This window comes from Sarcophilus harrisii, chromosome 3, assembly GCF_902635505.1.
Source record: "Sarcophilus harrisii chromosome 3, mSarHar1.11, whole genome shotgun sequence".
Lineage (NCBI taxonomy): Eukaryota > Metazoa > Chordata > Mammalia > Dasyuromorphia > Dasyuridae > Sarcophilus > Sarcophilus harrisii.
Genome location: NC_045428.1, coordinates 483,761,707 through 483,786,320, shown reverse-complemented (window position 1 = coordinate 483,786,320; position 24,614 = coordinate 483,761,707). Strand labels below are relative to the sequence as shown.

Sequence of the window (24,614 nt, the reverse complement as noted above, 5' to 3'; positions counted from 1 at the left end):
CTCCCACCCAAGCCACTGATGCCCTTTGGCTTTTAAAACACTCTGAACCTTGGAGGTTAATGGCTGTCCCAAAGTTAATTTTGAGATCTCTTCAATTAAAAGCAGCCACTGCTCTGAGGCAGGATGGCCTAGGGAAGTACACAACTTCTCCTTTGAGGCAGGGTCTGGAGGATGGGCATGCCCTGCCTGTCAGGGCTGCAGATCAAGATAAAAATGCAATTAAGCTCCAAATCTCTTACCTGTGTAACTAAAAGTTCATGCTTAAAAAATATCTCTGGAGGTCTGAGTTGGATCCTCTATTTCACCATTAAATTGCCAAGCTGGCGAGACAGAGGAGGGGTCTCAAAACAGGTTCTGAGCCCCCTCTCTATCCCCACTCTATGGAGGGAGGGGTAGGAGAGACTAGAGGGCCAAAAGGAAGGAAAAGCCCCTCCCATTTTACCAGCCACCAGGTGTTTGTTGGGCTGTTGTGGTGGAGCAAGGGGAAACTTGACTAAGCCCCAAACTCCTGCTGGAGTGCAGAACATTGAGGGGATGGCTCAACCCCTGTACAAAGAGACCACCAGGTGTTGGGCTGTCATGTTGGAGAGGCAGGCCCTCCAGTGCTCCTGCTCAAACTCAGGACAGGGACTGGGGAGTCTCCTCGGACAGTTCCATGACACCTAGAGCATGAACCTCTGGGGTTCCTGGCCTCAGTCTGAGAGGGATTTGCATTGAAAGAGGCACCTCTGCTTTGAGTGTTTTCTCCAGGAGGCAGAAGTTGCCCTGAAGAGAAAAAAAGAGCTGTGAATCCCAAGATTTAGTTCAGGTGAAAAAGATAAAGTGATAAAATCCTATTCTGAAAGGGATTTAGGAGTGCATTGGGATGCAAAGGAGAGCTCCAGAGTCCTTAGAATTGAAAGTCCTTTAACTTTATAGGTTTGAGATCTTTCACCTTAGAAACAGATATTTTGTCCCATTTTGCCAGAAAAAGTCTTAGTTTCCCCGTTTCTACAGCCCTTGTCCTTTTCTAGATGTCTAGAGATGGAGAACTGACAAAATGCTTTATCAGACCACAGTAATTCCCATTTTCCCTGAGAGAATTCTGCTAAAGCCTGGGGCTCAGACGACTCAAACCTTGCTGGGTGTTTGAGTGTCTAGCTATAGAAGAGACAAAAAAGGCTTTTTACCTCCAAGATTTTTTGGGGTTCCCAATCAGGGAACCAAATGATGAGGTTTGGATCCCTTTGATTCCTGGTCAGGGAACCAAATGATAAAGTTACTGCCCCCAGGCCTAGATTTCCAATAGAATAGGACCATTTACTGGGAGTGGTCCTGAGCCAATCTTCAGCTCAACTGGGGTTAGATAGAAATCTAGATCTCCAGCTAAATGAGATTACTTAAATTTGAGCTAAGTAGGGAGTGGTCCTGGACTCAACTAGTCCCACCAAGAAAACAGAATGAAAGGACTTTGATTCCCTGAGGCAGGCCTCTCCCAGAAGAGCCTCTCCAGAGCTCAAGGAGACACTCTCAAGTGTCTACCCCAAAGTCGGGACAGTTTCAAGGTTCCCCCAATCAGTTTAACCAAATCTCTACCCTGGTGGGTAGAAGTAGGCAAGGAAAAGGAATCACATTTCAGATATAGCTATTTGATAAGATGTTCTATTGGTTTAGTGCTAGTACTCCACAAGCTGATTTTTGGGAAACACTGGCTTACACCTGCTACATGCATAAATTATCAGACATACTCAATTTAAAATGTACAATGTATTTATTAACTGCATATAATAATATTAAGGCCACTAGATTATGTTATTTGAAATTTACAATAAAAAGCCATGGGTACAAACCAGAGACATTAGGATTCACCTAGACTATAGCAGTAGATGCATGAGAGGCCAAAAGAACAACTGGCTTTGTTGTTGTTCAATCATGTCTAACTCATGATGCCATTTGGAGTTTTTTCAACAAAAGTCCTGGAGTGTTTTGCCACTTCCTTTTCCAGCTCATTTGACAGATGAAGAAATTGAGAGGCAAACAGAGTTAAGTGACTTGCCCAGGATCACCCAGCTAGTTGGTATTTGAGGCCAAATATGAACTCAGATCTTCAAACTCCAGGATTGGCATTCTAGCTACTCCAGCTCTGGCTTAGATAAGTAAAAGTGGTATTTAAAACAGCTAGATCCCAAAGAGAATTAAACTGTAGGTTGGAAACAACTTCTTATCAAATTAATTAGACCATATATATTACATTTAAGAAAAAGCTTTAAGCACACCCCGTTTAACCAAAATGAAACATAGGGCTTCTTGGAAGGCACTCACACAGTCCTACCACTGTGGACTGCAGTAAAGTATGAATAACAATCATATTCAAGATTATTTTCCTTGAAATCAATAAGATTATTAAGGATCCCTTTTTTAGCTAAATATGTCTTAAGATTATCAAATCCAATGATAAGAAAACTTTATTAATGTTATATATGGACTCTGTACAACTGTACATCATCCTGTCTCACACCCTTAATTATTAACTGGCTGATCTCTTCTCTTCACAAATACAGGTGAGGGTACTTCCTTCATTATTCTAGTATTTCTGGATTAGTATTGCAGAAGCACCACCTCCTCCATTGCAAATCCCTGCAAGACCATACTCTCCTTGTTTCAAGGCATGGACCATGTGAACAACAATTCTTGCTCCAGACATCCTAGAATTTAAAAGGAAAAAAGTTTTCATTCTTTATTTATAAAACCATATTTTTAAAGTATAAAAGTTTGGTTTTAATTTTAGATATTGATATCCATAATTCACATACTTGAAAATTTTCTCAGGCATAAAAGCTATTATTTAGGGTAAGTGACTGATAAATATCCATGCAGCTGAATAAATTTTAGTATTTTTTGTGTTATTCAAAAAAGAAAGTGGAGTCTAAGAATGTATTGAATATAAGAAGAGTTTCACATATTTTTTTTTTACCATTTTTAACATATATTGGATTACTTGGCATTTAGAAGAGGGGGGAATGGAAGGGAGGTAAAATTGGAGCACAAGGTTTTGCAAGAGTCAATGTGGAAAAATTTTCCATGCATGTTTTGAAAATAAAAAGCTTTAGTAAAAATAATTTTTTTAAAAAAGAAAATCATACTCTATAAGAAAAGAGTTTCAAACTATAAAGAAAAGCTATTTCTCTAACAAGCAGGCTCTTCATGACCATCTAATCCAAAGCAAATAAAGTGGCTACAAAACCTGTTCTCATGATCCAGAAATTCTAGAGGCCTTTTGATGCCTCAAGGAGAACATAAATAAGATTAAGTTCTGACATGCAACAAAATATTTCTGATTGCGAAGAATTAGAAACAAAGTATGTACTCATCAGTTGGAAAAAGATAAATTATGATACATAGAATATTACTGTGCTGTAAGATATGAATGTGATGAATACAGAGAAACATGTAAAGAACATATGAACATAATGTGTATAAACAGATGCAAAATGAAATAAGCAAAACCAAGAAAATAACAGTGTAAAAAAAAAAAGTGAATAGTGCAAAATTATAAAGAACATGACTTGAGAAAAAATATGATACTCCCATAACACCCAAAGGTAGGAAGTCTACAAATGTACACTGCATATATTTGCTGCTTTATTGTTTTGTTTTTAAAAACACACTTTGTTATACAACAGGATGACTTGCTTACAGAAGGTGGGGAAAACATGAAATTTAGTAATTAATATAAGATCATTATTCTGATTGATTTCAAAACATTTATAAATTCTGAGGTAAAGGGTGGAAATACAATACAGATGAGTAAAGGAGTAAATGCAAAGCAATTTGAGAAGAGAAAGAACACTAAAAGATTCAGGGAAGGTATCTAATAGCACCTGAGTTGTTTTGAAGGGAGTTACAGACTGGGTATTTGTTTCTGTAACCTTAGTAAAAAGCATAGTGCCTGCCTTATCCTTACTAGAATGTTTGTTAAATTTTGGATTTCACAATACTTAGACATCCTTTATCCCTAAAATGCATTATCAGAAGTAGATAGTGGTCACTCATGCTAAAGAGATACTAAGTAGATACATCCTGGATGTAGTCTTGTTAAGAAATATGACTTCCCTATTAACATCAGGTAAATACTTCTCCCTCAGCAGGAAGTCACCAACTAGCAGCATATCCTTTATTCCTTTCCTACTGAATGGCCTCTCCCCCCGGATTCAAGCTTTGGATACACAAATTCATTTTTCAAAATATGAACAGTTGCTTCTTTCTCAGATACTGAGGTTAATACTTAGCTTTTAATGTTCAATGGTTCTTTCCTCCCTTGTAAAAGTCTATGTTTGGAATTACTTTATGTATTACTATTTGAGTTTTGGACAAAATTCTTCCAACCCTCAGTCAGATTAGAAGCATCATGTTTTTGTAGATTGAAGAATTGCTTCTGCTTTTTCTTTGCAAACAACCTTTAGTTTTTAATTAATTACCCTTAGAAAGTAAATAATTGTTCCTCAAGCCATTTCCTTTTATAAGGAAGATCAACCTGTACTTGCACTTATAAAATTATTACTTGGCAATGGCACAAAGACAACTATTATTCATTTCATTTAGGCACTCCATACTTTTCTGAAAGCAAAATCCTCATTATGGTTGGTAGCAAATATTCTCAACCCCACTAGCAGAGAAGGAACCACAAATATATATAAATCTTACCTAACTTAGCATTTTAACTCTCACGTAGTTAGCATAATTAAAACTTTAGAAATATTGGAACAAAGAAATTAACCAAGAAGATGCAATAATTTCACCTACCCAATTGGGTGTCCCAAAGAAACAGCACCTCCATTGATGTTCACTCTTTTGGGATCAATATCCAACATTTTCATATTTGCTAATACAACTAAACTAAAAGCTTCATTTACTTCCCACATTGCAATATCTTCTTTTTTCAATCCTGAAGTTTTTAGAATCTGAAAACATAAATCCAAATTATTTGGCAAGCCATAAAATCTTAATTCATTTACATTAGAACTTTTAAATAGGCATAGTTTGCTCTTATTTGTCATTACTAAAAAAAAAAGTTTTGAAAGGCAGTATGGTATAATTAATAAAGCCTTAGCTTCACAAAGACTGAGGATTCAAGTGTGGCTTCTAACACATTGACTGTGTGACCATAATGTATCAACTCCAAGCAATTCTTTTATACTACACATAGCAAGAGCACATTGAGTTTGGGAAAAGTAGTTCACTAAAAGGTCTCTATTCCAATGAAATCACCAGTCCAATTTTAAAATTAAAAGTTTTAACAGTATGTAACTTGCTAAGTGATGACTTATGAATATGGTTATTATTTAAGAGAGAAATCATAATTTTAGTTCCTAGAATTATAATGCAATCAAAATTCACCCTAAAGAATTCTATGGTTTTACAATTCAAAGGAGTCTTTCAGCTCCTTACCCAAGCAAAAGTGAAGATATTTATTCCTTAACTCCAAAAGGTGAAAGAAATTTGTAGGTATTAAAGCATATATTTAGTCTTAATGCAGTCCAGCATACAAGCAGAGGCTGAAGCAATTTTATAACCCAGAAAACTGAAATCACTTGAGAGCTGAGAATATATTGAAAGATTATTAGGAATAGTTTCAAAATGAAGATGGAGTGATTATATGAATATCAAGAAATAATGGGCCATTTATACAACTTCAAGAGGCATAGGGCATAGAACAAAAATAGTCTAGAAAAAAAAACATGTCAGAAATCCATGTAAATAAGTGTCTGGAATTTATTTTTGAAAGATTATTTCCCCACACTACAAGCCCTTCTTGATTACATCATTCTGTGTAAGACAGATGCTTTGGAAGGAGTTCCCAAGCTAGAAAAGATTCAAGTAGCAACCTGGCAATGGACTTCCTATTCCATTTTTAGCTACGAAGTTCTTTTTTAATCTTTTCAAATATGCATATTATATAACTATATGTTTGCTGGCTAAAAAACAACTCTATTGAGTTTGTAAGCTAATCACCAGGTGAATCATAGTTAATTTTTTTGATCAAAGCAGCTTAAAATGACCATGCACTAAATCAGATATATAGTAAGTGAAGTAAAGATTCTTATCAATGAAGTAAGAAACCCTGTGAAATAATTTCCTTACTGAGTTCTTACCCATATTGACTTTATAAGTGTGACAGCATGAATTCAAATCCAAATTCTAAACGTATGTATATGTTTGGACTATGTAAAGTATATCACTTTAGGTCAAGAAACTAAACTGCCTGGGCTTTCTTCATCCTTTTTATATCACTAAATAACTTTCCCCACTCTTAGTATTTTGAATCCATTGTGCTATCCTTAAACAAAAAGATTTAACCTGCCTGGCTTAGGTTAACATTCAAATTCATTTTCTTTCCTTGGGTTCATAGCACCTGAAGGCAGAAGGCAAAAGTTAAGAATAAATAAATAAATGAGCTGGGCAGAGGGGTGAAATGAACTTGAAATTAAAATTTTATCCAAAATCATTTAGAATACCTGATTTTCAGATTTGTAAATATAAAAGATAACAATCTATAAAGTAAATAATGCCTTCCATATATATAGCACTTCACATTTTATGAAGAATTTACAGGCATATGTAATCCACTTAATCCACACAAGTGCTATTATCCTAATTTCATATTTTTAAGAAATAGGATACAAAGCAAAGTAATTTGCCCAACTGATTTCAGAAAAGCCTGAAAAGACTTACATGAACTGATGCTGGGTGAAGTGAGCACAACCAGGAAAACATTATACACAGAAACAGCAAGATTATGTGATGATCAATTATAATAGACTAGCTCTTCTCAGCAATGCAGTGATTCAAGACAATTCCAATAGACTTGGCATGGAAAATGTCATCTGTGTCCTGAGGGAAAACTATGGAGACTGAATGTGGATCAAATCATACTATTTTATACTATTTTCAACTTTTTTTTTTTGGGGGGGGGGGGCTTTTTCTTGATTTTTTCATTTTTGTTTTTTTTTTTCTTTCACAACATGACAAATATGGAAATATGTTTAAAATGATTGTACACATATAAGCTATATCAGATTGAGTGCTATCTTGGGGAGGAATGAGTTAAAAGAAGGGAGAGAGAAAAATTTTGGAACTCAAAAATTTTTTTAAAATAAATGACAAAAACTATCTTTACATATAATTGGAAAAATAAAGCACTTATTGAGGAAAAATATAAAATATGAAAAGGTAATGATCAGTGCAAGTCACTACTCATCATTAGCTATTACTATGCCTTTGTTCACACCACTTTCCTAAGGTATTTTAAAATATTTCAAATAATTTCAGGGTCTGGCTTATTGTTTTTATGAATCTTTTTATTATGTGTATAAAGATAACATTTTGACTGGGACACTAATATATTGTGAGTGGAGTTGTGAACTCATCCAATTGTTCTGGAGAACAATTTAGAACTGTGCCCAAAGAGCTATGAAACTGCATACCCTTTGATCCAGCAGTGTCTTTACTGTATCCTAAAGAGATCATAAAAAAGGGAAAGATATCAACATGTGCAAAAATGTTTGTAGCAGTCCTTTTTGTAGTGGCAGGGAACTAGAAATAGGATGCCCATAAATTTGGGAATGGCTGATTATGATATATTAATGTAATGAAATATTCTATTAGAAACAATCAGCATCAGGATGATTTCAGAAAGGCCTGGAGAAACTTACATAAACTGATGCTAAGTGAAGTGAGTAGAACCAAGAGAACATTGTTCTCAGCAACAAAATTATGTGATGATCACCAACAATGAGGTGATTCAGGACAATTTCAACGTGAAATTGTGAAGGAGCATCAAGAAATGACTGTTATTTGCACCTTTTTGTTGTATTCTTGCTTTTTTTTCCTTTTTGATCTGATTTTTCTTATGCAGTATGATAAATGTGGAAATATATACAGAAGAATTACACATGTTTAACATATACTGGATTGCTTGCTGTTGGAGGGGTGGCGCTAGGAAAAAAAGAGAAAAATTTGGGAACACAGCATTATTTTAGGGTAAATGTTAATTGTCTTTACTATATTTTGAAAATTAAAAGCGGGATTATTAAAAACGGGTAGATACTTGGCACAGTGGATAGAGAACCAGCCCTGAAGTCAGGAGGACTGGAATTCAAATCTGTCCTCAGACACTTAACACATCCTAGCTGTGTGACCCTAGGCAAGTCACTTAACCCCAATTCCCTCAGCCAAAAATTTTTAAAAAAGGGTTTGCCTCTTAGAATTTTATAACTACAGGTAGCTTTCTTATTATGGGGAAGATAATTGAATTAACATTGCTTACTATGTAACATATGTTCATACAAACATTGGTATAGAACTATATTAATAAGTAAGCTTAACAAAGTATTAGAAAAAAATAATTTGTCCAAAGTCACACACGGCTTGTGATGATAAGTTTTTAAGTACTTTAAGACTAAATATCTTAAAACTCTTATTTTTATTGTTCTTCTACATTATAAGGCCTCTCAATAAGTGACTTTAAAATCACTTTCAAGAATATACTATGGTATCTATAGTAAGCAGAAACAAAATTTACAGGGATTAAAAAAAACTTCTTTTTATAAGTGGAAAAAACTGATGTGTTGTATGCATGTAGGTGAGTAATGTGTATATTTCATATGTGTGTGCAAATGTGGAAATTTAAAAATGCCACATTAGGCAAATTAAGGAATACATTTTGTAATGGGTAAACTGCTACATAATTTAGTAAGGTATTTAAAGATATTAAAGTGCAAAAGTATTTTTAAAAGGGTATCATATTGTGAGGTAGCAGTATATTTAACTGAAATCAATATTCTTACTCAAATAGTTATTCATTATCCCATACTCTTACCTTTGGTATTGCATAAGCAGGTGCAATTGGAAAATCGATAGGTGCTACAGCAGCATCTGCAAATGCTATATAAGTTAGAAATAAAGATTTTAAAATACTACTTCTTTAAAAACACTTCTTCTATCATTGAATTTAAGGTTTTTTCCCATTAGAATAGATAATATATTTAATAACTACCATCAGTGGTCCACAAAAGCAAAAGAGAAACTTTTTATAAAATATTTAAGTCAGCATGCTTCTCTATATTGTGACTATTAAGAAAAGAATTATAATACTATATTCTAAATTTAGAAAATGTAATCACTAAATGTGTCATCTGGACTCAAAATCAAAAGATATTACAGGTAAAGTTGAAAAACCTAATATTGAAAAATTAAAAAGTCAAGTCTGTATCAAATTTTTAAAGCTTATTTTTACTTACTGCAAAAAACTACAAAATACTACCTATGACATCAATGTTAAATGTCCAGAAGTTAAATAATATTATGGCAAAATTATGGTTTTTTAATGTTCTGAGTCTAAAGTTGAACTTCAAGAAAATGGAACACAAAGTGCAACCTGAATCATCAATATCTTCAAGCTAGATTAAATAAAAGGGAATAAAATTCCTAGATATTCAAAGGAAATAAAATGTCATATTCCACAACACTAAGCAAAATAATGACAAATAAGGACTCAACACTGAATTCTGTAGCTTTCTTAAGGAAGACTCTAAGAGCAAAGTTGGGAAAGTGTCAAGAAAGCAAGCAATCTTCAGAAATATGCCAAAACAATATGTCTATCTTCAGTCTTCAACTTTCCTCAATGAATTCAATATAACATAAGTTAGGTTAAACTATAACCCAATATCAACAATGAAACCAGTTTCAAAGAGGACATTAAAGATTTAGGTGAAGACTAATTTCGCAGCTATATGGAGATAACAAAAGTTTTTTTTACCTGCTACTCTGGCCAGTGGCTTAACATTGAGCCTCTTGGCTGCATCTGTTGTCATCAGAACCAAAGCAGCTGCTCCATCATTTAGTGTGCTGGCATTGGCAGCTGTCACTGTGCCTGAAAAGTCAAAAAACACAGAACATCTCAGTGCATGACAGAATAAAATAAAAGCAAGAGTGTCTTAAGTTACTCTTCTAAAGTCTGTTAAGAAACATCAATGGATCCCCTGAACTGGTTTTTAAGTTGTCATATTTTCCAAAAATAATGAACCCAGAGTATGTAGAAGGTAAAGATCAAGGTCAAGTTCCCCTTGAGCTGACATCATCTGTTGTTTGCATCTTAGACTGGATATCATGTGTGTTCTTGGAAGTTCAGATACGTGCCAGTCATTCTGCACTAGGCTGAGGATCTATTTGTGCAGGTGGAACCCTTATAGATAAGCAGACCATCATATCTTCATGTTCCATCAGTTTCCAAAGTTCTTAGTTTTAGACTGGTGTGACGACCGCACTAGCACCTAGGACACCCCAGAATCAGCTGGGGTCAGGATAAGCAAAAGTCCTTAGTCTTTATTCTTGGTCTTTAGATGCAGGATTGAACAGGATGGAAGCAGAATCTCAGTGACCACCTTCTCCCTCGTCTATGGCCAAAAGTGACTCTGGCTAATCTTACTCCACCCCCTAGTCCCTCCTACAATCCTCTGTATACACCAATCATTGAGCCAGCACAGGATAGTGGGAAGGACCATTTTCCAAGCATATGCCCAAAGAGTATTGGCCAATCAGTAATTAGCTCTAAGTGCTTGAACTGACCTCAGTGCAACGACTCAAGAATTTTAGCTCTCTACAGACTGGGAAATAGACTGTATCATAAAAGTGCTAAGTTCAAAAACTCATGACTAGAAGAATGGCTACAGTCTATGAAGACCATCTACTCATTAAATATAATGAACATACAAGTCTGAAGAAAACTCATGAACTAATGTGGAATGAGCAGGACCAGGAAAACATTTTTTACATAATAACTATATCGTAAAGACAAACTGTGAAAGACTTTTAAGTCTTTGGTCAATGCAATGCCTAACATTTACAGGGCTGCTTTCCCCCTTTAGTGTCCCCTTATTTTACTGAACTTTCACCTGTGGTTCCAAGAGGCTGTAATGTAATGGGCTGAGGTTTGAGTTGATGCACTGAGGTCCCAAGTACGTGAGGCTAAATAGTAATTGAGCTATACTCTATTAATATACATGATTGGATAAAGAATGGTCCCTGCCCACTCTCCTTGCAAGTCCTGATGTGTTGTATAGGAAATGACGATTTGGGTGGGTGGAGGCAGAGAGAGACAGGAAGAGAAGCTGGGAGAGATTGGGCCTGGGTTCCATACTCCTAGCTGCTGGTCATGTGGCTTCTGGTCTAACTAGCTTCTTGACTCAGATACACACATTGCTGTTGCCCATTCTCTTCCACCTCCGATCCTTCTTCACTGAGAATAAAGACTAACGATTTTCCCCTAACCTGAATTCCTGACTCTGGCTGATTTTAAAATACACGATCTTCACACTGTAACATGCACAGCAGCAATACCCTGGTAAACTGAAGTAATGCTACCTACCTCCTAACAGACTGGTGATTTATATAAGATGAAAAATAATAAGATACCAATGTGGAATTTATTTTTGCCTGACTATACATATTTGTTACAAGAATTTTCCTTTTTTCCAGTGGAGGAAAAGAAGAGGAAAAATAAATCCTTATTGTTTTTTAAAAATAGAGAGAGATTGAAGAGGTTACAAACTGTGTTGGTGAAGGGAGCACCAAAACTGAGTACCAAAAGTACATCAGATGGGGCAGCTCAGTGGCACAGTGCATAGAGCACCAGCCCTGAAGTTAGGAAGATTTAAGTTCAAATCTGACCTCAGACTCTTTAATACTTCCTAGCTATGTGACCCTAGGCAAATCACTTAATCCCAACTGCCTTAGCAAAAAAAAAAAAAAGTACATTAGAGACAAATGAAATTAAAACCAAGAAATCAGATTTTTCCACATTCCATAATGTGCATGCTGTTAAAGGATTTTGAGGTATTTTTGAATATATGAACCCTTTTCATAACAAACCAACAAAATTAAATGTGGCAAGATAAAAAGATCTGGAGAATAGATCAAGAAGATATAATTGATGAAAATTGTCCTGAATTGGTAGGACAAAAATTAACATTTTTACCATATGAACTAATTCCTGGAAGATCAAAATCATTTTTTCAGGTTTTATAAAATTATACTGTCTTATCACTACCAGACTTTAGCAGCATTAACTAGAGACCTTTCACGAGTGACTTAGTACCTGATCAAGGAAATAACTGCAAATACCTGCCCTGATTCATCAATAAACATATTAAGACACCATTCAGTTTTTCAGCTAGTACTTCAAGCCCCATTGCCTGCTCTGATCAAACTCACTAGTGTGTCATTTACTGGACAAGCCCTCTGACGAGATGTGAATTATATTTGTTTAAACACAAAATATGACAACTGCCTGGTCTTAAAGGATACATCCTCTGGGGTCCCAATCATGGAACATCACCATACATCCTAAGGGCATCTGGATCAACAGGCCCCTGCTGGCATCTGGACGACTTCTGCACCTCCAGTGCCTAATCTAAACCCATCAATTCCCCTCCTTGGGCAACCTCATCACCATGGCTATTAACCTCATTTTTTATAAGTCTGCCAACATCCCATGCTATGCCCCTGGGCCCAAGTTCAGGAAGAAAAGGAAGGGTGAGTCATCCTGCCTAGTGTTGGGCTCTCCTAAGGACAATCTGAAAACAACATACACAATATACACAAGACTCAGGGGTGGATTTTTATAAAGATTAGGCTTGGTGGTCTTTGACATCACCATTTGTTTCCCCTTAAGGGAAAGTGAACCCTATAAAATCTATGCATGGAAACTGTTAAGATTAGGCCTGATAGTCTTGAGACCATCATCATAATTTTCCCTTAAGGAAGGCTATAAGATTACAGAACATAATTATGGAAAAATACTAACCTTGACAAAAAAATATTTTTTGAAGATTAGTGCTGCTGTATTCCCCCAAAGGATATTTTGTCGACCACTAGCTTATATTTTTCCCTGATAGGCAAATTCCCCCAAAATATTTTGTTTATCACCAGCTTGTTTTTTCTCTGATAATGCCAACCCTCCACCCCCGCCAAAAATATTTTGCCTTGACCCGATATGCAAACAGGCCAGCTTCAAGGAGGTTACCAACAAATTAAAAGGTTATACTGGAATACCTCCTCCCCTCAGCAGGAACACAACTTCCTGCTAAATGGACATGTGGTTCTGTTCCCCAACACAGTACTGCCCTTACATGAGTTAGACTTGATATCAGCGTAGGCCTGTGCCATATAATGGGTCACCTTCTTTCACTTTCTTCCTCTTCCTGCTTACAATAAAGTTTGGCACCGAACTGCATCCAAACCCATGAAGCTGTTGCTTTCCCTGACATCTCTGGCTGGCCCATGGACTTTTCCTTAGACATAATCTGGGTCCCCATGCAAGGACTTAACCAAATGACAGCCATACTGACACCCGGGAAGGATGCCGTTATGAAGGGAACTCCTCTGTTCTCCCAGCAGGGATGCCTCTTCTACCCAAAAAGTCATAAAACAAACATCCTTTTGCATTTTTTGCATATTACTATCAACTCTCTAGTGCTGGCAAGATCACGTGTGATTTTTTTATACCATCATTTTGATAGATCATCATCACATACTATTGTGTTTGATTCAGAAGTAAAAAATCTTTATGAAATGAAATGCTATTTTTTGATTTCCTTCTCAGGTTATTTTTACTTTATGTCTAAGTCCGATTCTTCTTGTGCAGCAAAATAACTGTATGGATATGCATACATATATTGTATTTAACATATACTTTAGCATATTTAACATGTATGTGTCTACCTGACATCTAGGGGAGGCAGTGGAGGGAAGGAGGGGAAAATTTGGAACAGAAGGTTTTGCAGGGGTCAATGCTAAAAGATTACCCATGTGTGTATTTTGTGAATAAAAAGCTATTTTTTAAAAAAATGCTAAATTCTTAAAACTAACCATTTTCTTTTTGGAAAACTGTCTTCAGCTTTGGGACTTTAGTAAAATCAACATGCTTGTACTCTTCATCTTCTTTTACCACTATGTCTGGTTTACCTAGAAGATAAAAACTATAAGGTTAGAAAATAACCATTAACACCTACTAATGTAATATGTTTGAATCAGAAATTTGTTTCATGAACAAATATATGATACTTTACCATATAAGTTTATATGCCTTAAACTCAAATTTGTTATATGTAATTTGTTATATTAAAATAATTTCCTACTCAAGGATTTAAAGAAATAAAACTTCTTTATATTTGACTTCCACTTATATTCAAAGTAAAAAAAAATACAATGTATATTTGAGCTTAATGAAGGTAAAAATCTAACAGAATCTCTGAATTGTAGACTATGTGATTACTTGTTGGGAATACAAAAATTTGTCCTCGATTAACATGAGTGTGAAAATAATTGTGTGTGTGTGTGTGTATGTGTGTGTGTGTGTATATATATATATATATATATATATGTATGTATATTTAGCTAAAAGACAAGCAAAAAACCCTAAAAATCCAATCAATTAAACATTATTATTTCATCCCATTACAAAGAAAAGTGGCAACGAATAAACCAAAACCTGAGTCAATAAGTGATATAATAGATCACAACATGTTAAACCTAAAGTCAACTGGTGGACAAATTTCAGGGGGCACATGAAGTTGGGTGGGGAAAAATATTACAGCTTCATTCTGATAGTTTCCTTGGTAATCTTCACATTTTTAATGCCTTTTTATTCTGGGAAGTTTACCAGACTAACAAAGGGGCTCATGACATATAAGAGTAAAATCCCCATCTTTGAGAGTTGATTAAGGTTGTGAAAGATACAAGTTTTTTGTATGATCACAGTCACAAAATCAGCAAATATTAAAAGCAAAATGTGAACCTAGTTCTTCCTAATAACTTCAACTCCAACAATTATGCCTCTGACATATGTGATATATGATATGATATGATATATATATATATATATATATGATATAGTTAAGTATATTTGAAAACATCATGCTCCCACCTTTTTGTGAAACTGTAACAGGAATAATTTCATCTGTAAATACTCCAGCTTCCCAAGATGCTTTACTTCTAGAATAAGAATTTATGGCATAAGCATCTTGTTCTTCTCGTGAAATATTAAGCTTCTTGGCTGTATTCTCAGCACAGTTACCCTAATAAAAATAGTAGAAACAGATTTTTTTTAATATGTGGAAAATTTTTGAAAACGATTAATTTACATTCTTAGCTTCTCAAAACACACTTTCAATTACACTACTATATCAGTAATTCATGGCTCACATTAAAATACTCCAACAAATCTATACATTTTTAATGTCAGTCACAATATAATAAAATGTTAAGACACTGCAAGTCCTGAAGACCATCTAAGTCACAGAAAGTCTGCAGAAGGGTTAAGCCTTTTACAGTATGGTTCCAGCCTACCTTTCCAAGTTTTATTTCACATTATTCTCCCTATTATAATTCTATATTTAAGCCAAATTTGCAGGCTTGCTTGTCTTTGAAATTTATATTTTCTCACCTCCATGCTTTTGTAGTTGCTTTTCTGAACCTTTTCATCCCTCAAGACTACTCCTATGACTCCACCTCCCCACACATATACTCTCAGCTGAGAACTCTTACATATTTCATTGAAAAAAAAATTGAGGCTATTTCCCCGAAGTTCCATCTTCTCCCCTCCTCACTTCATATCAGATGCTTCTATTATCTCTTCTTTCACCATTGTCTCACAGATGTCAACTTTTTCTTTCTCCCTGTTAAAGTATAGCCCACACATGCACAAATGATCATATTCCATTCCTTCTTCTTTAACATTTAATCCCTTCTACTATTCTCACTCTCTCACTAATCTTCAATCTCTCCCAGTGTAGTGCTTCTTCCTTCCTACCTAATAAAAAATCCTCAGTCACCCACATCCTCACTGGAATTATCTATTACCACTAGCTATTCGTCCCACATCTCTACTCTATTCCCTTCTTCATGGCTAAACTCTTTATAAAAAGGCCATTTACAGTTGGGTCTTCCACTTCCTTTCCTTTCATTCACTCTCTACAATTGGTCTTCTGAACTCATCATTCAACTAAAAATGTTCTCTTCAAAATAAATTCTTACCAAGCCAATGGTCTTTCTCTGTCCTCATTCTCAACCTCTTTGCAGTCGTTGACGTTACTAATTACCTTTTTCTCTTAATACTCTCTTTGCTCGAGATTTTCATAACAGATTTTCCTAGTTCTTCTGCCTAATCATTCCTTTTCAGTCTCTTCTGCAGGATTTCTCCCTCCAGGTGACTGGAACAGAACCAGAGTTTTGTCCTGAGCCCTATTCTCTTCTAACTCTATCCTATTTCTCTTGGTGACCTCATTGGCTTCCATGTATTCAATTATTATCTCTACATGGATGTAGAGGGTCACAGACAGTGGGGAAACTCTGGGTGAGGTACGTATAAGACCTTTCAGCTCAAAGGGAACAGGGGTTCGGCTCCCCACCTCCCGTAAGGGCTCTCAGACTTTCTAAGTCACGGGGCGGTGACAACCTGTGTTGTGATTGAAACAGAGTGATACTATGTGGCAATCTACATACAACAGTAAGTTGTTTATGATTTGTTACATAAGGGTATGAGGGTATAAAAGGGGGAAAAACCCTTGTAATAAATGGACTCCATTTTTCCACCATCCTCAGGAATCCCGCCTCATCACTTCTCCACTAGGATGGTATATTTTAATCACCCCAGTGTGGGGGCTCTAGAAAGCAACGGTATGTTTTGTCACCTCAAACTGGGGGCTCTAGAAAGCACAACTCAATATTCTAATCACTCCAACTTGGGGGCTCTAGAAAGCAGGACACAACACATAGATGATTTTCAGATGTACTTCTCTATCTAGCCTAACCCTGACCTGTCTCTCTCTCAAAAATGTTCCCCTCTATCAAACTTCTCTCTTACTATCAAAAGTTCTTATCTACATGTAATCCTCAACTTCCCAATGTCTCACCCATTCCATCCAATCTTGGTTGCCAAATCCTGTAAATTGTATCTATTTGAGGGTCAGCTAGATGGCAGATTGGATAGAGCACCACACCTGGGGCCAGAAAGGCCTAAATTCAAATCCAACTTTAAATCTTTACAAGCTGTGTAACTGTCTCTTAAATTCTTCTTGCCTCAATTTTCCCAGCAGTAAAATAGAGACAATAATATCACCAACTCATAGGGCTACTGTGAAGATCAAAGAAGATATAAAGCACTTAGCACAGTGTCTGGCACAAAGCATTCTTTAAATATATGTTAATTATTGCTGTTATTATTATTATTCTCATTACATAGTAGATACTTTTAAAGTGATCACTGGGTTGGAATAATACTCACAAATTAAATACTTCAAATATTCAATAAGATAAAAAATTTGCAGCAACTTGTACATGTATGAATACTCATTCTTTCTAGCTCAACAAAACAGCATAAAATATAAGCTAAGATTCTGACATGTACATGAAAAGTAACTTTCCTAAAATATTTACCACACATCTTATGAAATAGGTAATAAACCTTCAATACAGATAGCACACCATTCATATTTGTATGCTACATAGTAAATACATAAAAAACATTTACCATATGAATTTTATTGTAGACATCTGTTAATCCATCTTTAACTATTAAATCTTCAAGTTTTACTCCTCCATAAGGAGTTGCTCCTCTGCTCATTACATATGGAACATTTGACATGCTTTCCATTCCACCTGCAACCATCACATCCTATTTAAAAAATGGCATTGAATAGTTGCTATGAAAAATTATGAACATTCAATTAGATTTTGTAAACAATGACTACAATGAAAATTTTTAAATATATACATTTTCAACACTAATATACAGTAAGAACTGGTTTTTTTAGGTGACTACCATTAAATTTCACTTGTACAAGTCAAATATAATTAAAATTAGAATCAAGGTGAAAAAAATCAAGGAGAAAAAGAATACATAAAGAAAAGAATATTTTTCTTGATAAATTCCTAATGTTTTTCTTTTGACTTGCTCTATTTTTAAAAATATTAAGAAAACACATTTTATGATGAAGCGGATGTTTCAGAGAAAACTGGAAATGCTTGTATAAACTGGCACAAAATGAAATGATAGAAATAAAGAGAAAAATTATTGTAAAGGCAATCAATTTTGAAAATCAAGAACTCTGATCAACACAATGAGTAGCCATGAAGTCAAATGACTCATGATAAAACATGCCCACCTCCTGAAAGAGAGGTGATAGAGAGGGCAGACCAAGACCATTTTGGACATGGGTAATCCAGGAATTTGTTGTGTTTAATTTATGTTTGGAGCTGAGGTTTTGTTTTTCTCACTTTCTCAAGCTAAAGGAAAATGGGAGGAGTATGGGGGAGAAAAGGAAGGTGGAAGAGGATCTCTATTTGAAAAAAATAACTACCACAAAAATCATATGTATGGATTTCTATTTCATTAAAGATAAGCATGGGTTTACTATCAGAAAAAAAAATAACCAAATGCATAAATAACTTACTGTAGTAAATAATATAAATGCAAAACCTAAAGAACACTTACACTTTTTTCTCTCTCCTTAAATATTTTCTTCTCTCCTCAAAGTGTCACCTGCACCTTTGTACTTAGAGCAAATGACATGATACACCCCTTACTGTGAATAGAGGGATTAGTAACCCCTTCAAAGCCTCTCAGTATAACCAATCTAATTTACCCATTATTGTCTCCTCTATTCTTAAAGGAAGAAGTCTTCCTCTCACCATAAATAATCACCATTTCTGCTTGCACCCTCATTTTAGTCTTTTTCCCATCTCTGCTAGGATTTCACTCTGGCAGTCACTTCAAACAGACTCTTTCCAACCTACAAATATGCTCATACTTATGAATTAGATGGTCTCTGATCTCTTACAGCTCTAGATAGTATGATCCAACACTACTATTATATATCTAAATGCCATTCAAATATAATTAATTAACATTGTAAATAGCTAAGAAACTTATGATAGAGTATGTATGAATGTTCAGATACTGGGAAATAGGTATACAACAGTGGGATTGGTCCCTCAATCAGTGAAGGTTGCTGGATTGGAGATTACCAAGTGATACAATGAAGGTATGTTATTCTATGGAAAGTTGAGAAAACAGTAAAATACAAAGCCAAGACATACAAAATGAATTTTAAAAAACAGTAATTATATTATATCAACTGTCTGGAACATTAATACATTCCACCATTCCCAAAACTGTACTTGTTATAAGGCTAGCAACCAGTTATTAAATCTAGGTGATGCAATGGATGGAGCACCAGCCTTGGAATTAGGACTATAGTTCACCTCTTATTAGCTGTATGACCCCGGGAAAATCATTTAACCCCAAAAGCCTTGTCAAAAAATATCTATCAAAAAAAGCTTCTAAGATGGCAACCTGAACTAAGGCAGAAAAACTAGCTATCAAAAACATACCATAACAAAATTCTAAAAATTATACCAGATCAAATAATAACCAAGAAATCCAATCATAAACTGAAGAGACTTCATCTAACGTAGTATATTTCACAGTAAGTCAGAGGCCCATAGACAATAAGAAATGGAGTCCCCCAGATAATCCAGGACCAAACAAGACTAAAACCTCTAGCATGATCAGAGACAGTCCAGAAATATCTCTATATAACTATATCAAGAGCCAACAAGAGTGGAAAACTCCCACAAAAAAGTTCCAGCATCATTAGAAACTATAGTATGGACTTTGGAAGCAACCAGAAACTACAAAATGTGAATTCCAAGCAATGTGGCCCCAAGAGTTCCAAGGGTGAAAGAGGAAGAGAAAGATCAACAAGAAGGAGGAGGAGGAGGAAGAGAAGGAGAAGAAGAAGAAGGAAAAGAAGGAGGAGGAGGAGGAAGGAGGAGAAGAACAACAAGAACAAGAAGTAGTAGTAGTAGTAGTTAAGAGGACATACATTAAGTGAAAGAGGTAAAGGTAGCTGGAGAATTGGGGGGAGGGTATAAAATTATATCACTTGTTTGAATAATAAAAAAAAAAGCCTACCAAAATATTTCTCAAAATCATAGATATTTAACCAGTTTCACAAAGAAGAGAAGTTCATTCTTTAATTTCTTACACAAAGGCTGTCATGCCATAATACCCAGAACTAGTCTAGAAGCCAAATATATTCAGGTTCCAATCTTGCCTGACACATACTGTGTGAGTCTGGGAAAGGCTTTAACACTGTAATAGAAAAAACACTACTTTGGAAACTAAGGGATCTTAATACTGGAGCATCTTGTTCAATTCTGACAAATGTCTTTGTTCATGAGTGTTCATGAGTAATGACAACAGCTATAATGCACTCTCATTTTATCTCGACCTGTGACTTTCACTGGTATACTGAATTCCCAATTGAGGAAATTCACTCTACCAATGGACATGGGTCACTATTCTGCAATATAAAGTTGAGGGGCTTCTCTGAGAACAAAGAGAGACTAAATATTCTACCCAGACTCACACAGTCATTATGTGTCTGAAATTGAGACTTGAACCTAGTTTTTTCTGACCCTGGTGACCAGCTCTGTTAATTTAATAGCAGACTCTCTAACTCTGATGCCTCTGCTATTTTAATTATAAAATTAAAAAAGCAAGTATTCATCTTACCTGATGGCCACACATTAGGTTCTGAGATGCCATCATAATAGATTTCATTCCTGAAGCACAAACTTTATTGACAGTGGTGCATGGAATGGAGATAGGTAAACCTAGAACAAGGATAATTAAGTCATTCTCCCAAATCATTCAGATATTTTTTCCCAATTAAATAACACTACTAATTAGGTAAATGGAGTAAAGCTGCACTTCCTGAAGGAAAACTTCAGCATACACGAACATTTCCATGCCAATATGCAATTTTACTTCTGAATAAATTGAGCAGTCTATTTCAAATCATGTACCCTGTCTATTCCCCTCACACTCCTCCCCCAAGAATATCTAATCCAAACTCCTCATTACAGAGACAGATACAGATACATTACAGCCCACAGAGCTTAGGGTCATATAGAAAGCAGGATTCTTCATTCCTAGTTTCAGATTCTTTTCTTTTTCATTATACCACAATATCTCACTAATAATATTCCATCAAACTATAATGAAAAATTATATTACAAGATTTTCTAAACTTTAAAGCTTTTAAGAAAAAAAATAAGACCGTGTTTTTCTTATTTTAAGAAATTCCTCTGCTGAATAAGTTATGTAATTTATTGTTACATAATTTGTGGAATTTTATTGTTCTATAAGAAACGACCAATAGGATGATTTCAGAGAGGCCTGGACAGACTTACATGAACTGATACTAAATGAAATGAGCAGAACCAGGAGATCATTATACACGGCAACAAGAAGATTATATAATGATCAGTTCTGAGCGACGAGACTCTCTTCAACAATGAGATAATTCAAACCAGTTCCCATTGTTAAGTGATGAAGAGAGCCACCTACACCCAGAGAGAGGACCATGGGAACTGAGTGTAGTTCACAACATAGCCATTTTCACTCTTTTTGTTGTTGTTTGCTTGCATTTTACTTTGCTTCCCAATTTTTTCTGCTTTGATTTGGTTTTTCTTGTGCAGCAAGACAATTGTATAAGTATGTATGCATATATCGGATTTAACATATATTTCTACCATGTTTAACATATATTGGACTACCTGTCAACTACGGGAGGGGGTGGGAGAAGAGGGGGAAAATTGAAACACAAGGTTTTGCAAGGGCTAACATTAAAGAATTTTCCACATATTTTGAAAATTGAAAAATATTTTGAAAATATTTTGAAAAATAAAAAGCTTTAATAAAGAAAAAAAGGAAATTCCTTCTACCAGCAAACATTGATAACTGTTTCACAAGTTGCAGTCTTGGAGAGATGCTGATAGTCCTAAGATTTTCAGTGACTTCTAAAGGTTCTTACAGAAAGTATTTGGCATTTGAACAAGTCTTCCTGACTCTGAGGATGGGTCTCTGTCCATTTTACCAATTGCCTTCTCAGGAAAGGTTAGGAAAAATAACCAAAAAGTTACTCATACCTGCTCCAAGCACAGCCTGCCTGGCTGGTGCTTGTCCTTCACCCCCTTGCAGAACATTGCCCATGTAAGCTTCTTTAATTTCTTCCTTGGGAATCCCTTAAAACAAAACAACTGGCATGTCAACATCCTACACAATTCAATGAATACATCACATAACAAAGTATGTAGTAACCTTTGTTCTAAGTAGTACTCATTTATTTGGTTATAAACTTTGTCCCCTGAGTTGTTTAATACATCTTCATAAAAAATAAAAGAGCTTTAGTCAAATGAAATTTTTTATTACTGACCTATTTTTCAAAAGTACTTTCTGCCCATAAATGTTATCAATTATGCCTTGCACACACTTAATAAACACATTATTAATTGAAAAGTATATTTTTACCTCTATGACCTAATTTTGTCATTTAGAAACAAAAAGGATACTCCCAAAAGATCTATCTAATTCACTGCATAACTATTTTTTTTTTGGCTGAGGCAATTGGAGTTAAGTGACTTGCCCAGGGTCACATAGCCAGGAAGTGTTATAAATGACTAAGACCATATTTGAACATAGGTCCTCTTGACTACAGGACTGGTGTTTTATCCATTATACAAACTAGCTGCCCCAACTGCATAACTTTATAAAACATGCTCTGAGAAAAACATGCACACAATGTGTGCTCACTCATTCATTTTAACCTCCCAAAAGTAGCATGATGATGTTGATAAAATCCCTCACCCTTCTAAAAGTCTTTATTGGACATTATTCTACTTCTCATATTCTGACCTTTTTCTTTCATTTTTTACTATTTCTTTTTGACATTTCTACCCTGACAGACTTGGATATTCCCCCAATATTTGAACTCCAGTTCCCTGCTTTTAACTTTTTACATAACTGTCTCTGGAATACTCATGTTTTTATAGTGGCAATTCTTACTTTTGCAAAAATGATTCCTAAATCTCATATGTAGCCCTGACCTTTACACTGATCTCCACTCAAATAATCTTCAAATGTCTACTAGTCCATGTCAATATACAAAGATCTGTCATTTCATCAGTGTGGGAATTTATGCAGATTACAATTTAACTATAATCCTACATATTTTAGATATGTTCTCTTCTCTTTAATCTCACTAAGATTTAAAGAGCTGTCAAAAGATTTGCTCATGAACAGTACAACTAATAAATAATAGAGGCTAGACTTCAAACACAGGTCTTCCTAATGCCAAATTCAGCACTCTATCAGCTATTTCATCTTGCTTACCTATGGCCAATTACCCTTAAGCCAAGTAATGTCATTCAAACTCAACATTTAAAACTGAAATCCCATTTTCCTGCCAAAACTGCTTCATGATTTTGCTATTTTTGGCAGTAGCACCATTATTTTTCTAGTTACTGTGGCTTAAAACCTGAGATAATTCTTCCCTTCCATCCCCTCCTTCCCTGCCTCTTCTCTAATCCTCAAATCCTAACACCCTGTTAATCTCCAAATTGCATACATTCTTTGTTCAAAAAGCCTCTCGAATATATCCCTTTCTCCTCCCATTGCTCCCACTCTAATCTAGGCCCCTCAATTTAGATGTAAACTATTATAATATCTTCCCAATTGGTCTGTCTCTAATTTAGTTCTTTATTAATTCTGCACATTATTGCTAAATTAATCATGCTAAAAATACTGTTTTTGTGTTCTTCAGTGGTTTCAAATTAACTACAGAAGGTCAAAATTTCTCAGATCAGACTTCCAGATCTCAATCAATCTTTTAAACTTTATCCCCCCCACCTTGAGATATCCCAAACACAAAATAGTTCTTCTTTCCTCTAAACTTTTACTCATCCTATGTTCTCAATCTCAAACACACTCTACTCATCCTCTCTGCCTATCAATCCTCCCAAGACCAGTCCAAGCTCTACTTCTTCCAGAAAGCATTCCAAGACCACTTCTTTCCTCTACTAAATTCATATAATACTTAATACATGTAAATATCAGTTACTGTCTTGCTCTCAGCTCCAATGGAAAAACACTCTAAAGTCAGAGGATCTACATTCAACTCGCATCCCTAATAATTACTACCTGTATAATTTGGACTAACATTAGGTCTCAGTTTCATCATCTGCAAAGTGAGAGAATTGAACCCACTGATCTCTGAGGCCCTTTCCAGTGCTAGATTTAGGATCCCTCAATCCTCCATTCCCAGTAATACTACTGACTTTTCAATGCAGGCCTAGGACTGCCCAAGCTCAGAGATCAGTTCTATCTTTGGGGATGAAGAATATATGGAAACCTCCGGATGAACTTATATTCCTGATGTCTATACTTGGTTCTGAGAATCACTGTCCCCATCCAGTATCCCACAGTCTTTGGCCTTTTGTTTCTCAACTTTCCAGCCTAGATTTATGATCCCAGATGCCTAGACTTACTAGCTCTTTTCTTCCTTCAATGATTTGCAAGAAACAGATATCGAGAACTGGTCAATCTCTAAGATCCTTTCCTATCTAACTGAACCCTTATTTCTAGTCTCTATTATAATAATATCATGAGGTATTTATATTGTCTTGTTATTTAACATTTTGTAGGCATGTATCTAAATTAAAACTCCTGAAGA

General features: G+C 35.3%; 1 protein-coding gene across 2 annotated transcripts in view; it reads right to left on the bottom strand.

The window, feature by feature from the left end:
- Window positions 1–1,731: 1,731 nt before the first annotated feature.
- The window catches only part of ACAT1 (acetyl-CoA acetyltransferase 1), a 37,897-nt gene continuing 15,014 nt past the window's right edge, over window positions 1,732–24,614 (bottom strand). For both annotated transcript variants that reach the window (XM_031961097.1, XM_003764254.4), the window contains exons 4-12: window positions 22,033–22,128; window positions 20,615–20,715; window positions 17,567–17,710; window positions 14,963–15,113; window positions 13,906–14,001; window positions 9,797–9,910; window positions 8,858–8,922; window positions 4,783–4,940; window positions 1,732–2,684 (exon numbers count right to left, since the gene is read on the bottom strand). In XM_031961097.1, coding sequence (XP_031816957.1) covers window positions 2,564–2,684; window positions 4,783–4,940; window positions 8,858–8,922; window positions 9,797–9,910; window positions 13,906–14,001; window positions 14,963–15,113; window positions 17,567–17,710; window positions 20,615–20,715; window positions 22,033–22,128 — 1,046 coding nt within the window. In that variant the 3' untranslated portion in view covers window positions 1,732–2,563. The remainder of the gene's footprint in view (window positions 2,685–4,782; window positions 4,941–8,857; window positions 8,923–9,796; window positions 9,911–13,905; window positions 14,002–14,962; window positions 15,114–17,566; window positions 17,711–20,614; window positions 20,716–22,032; window positions 22,129–24,614) is intronic.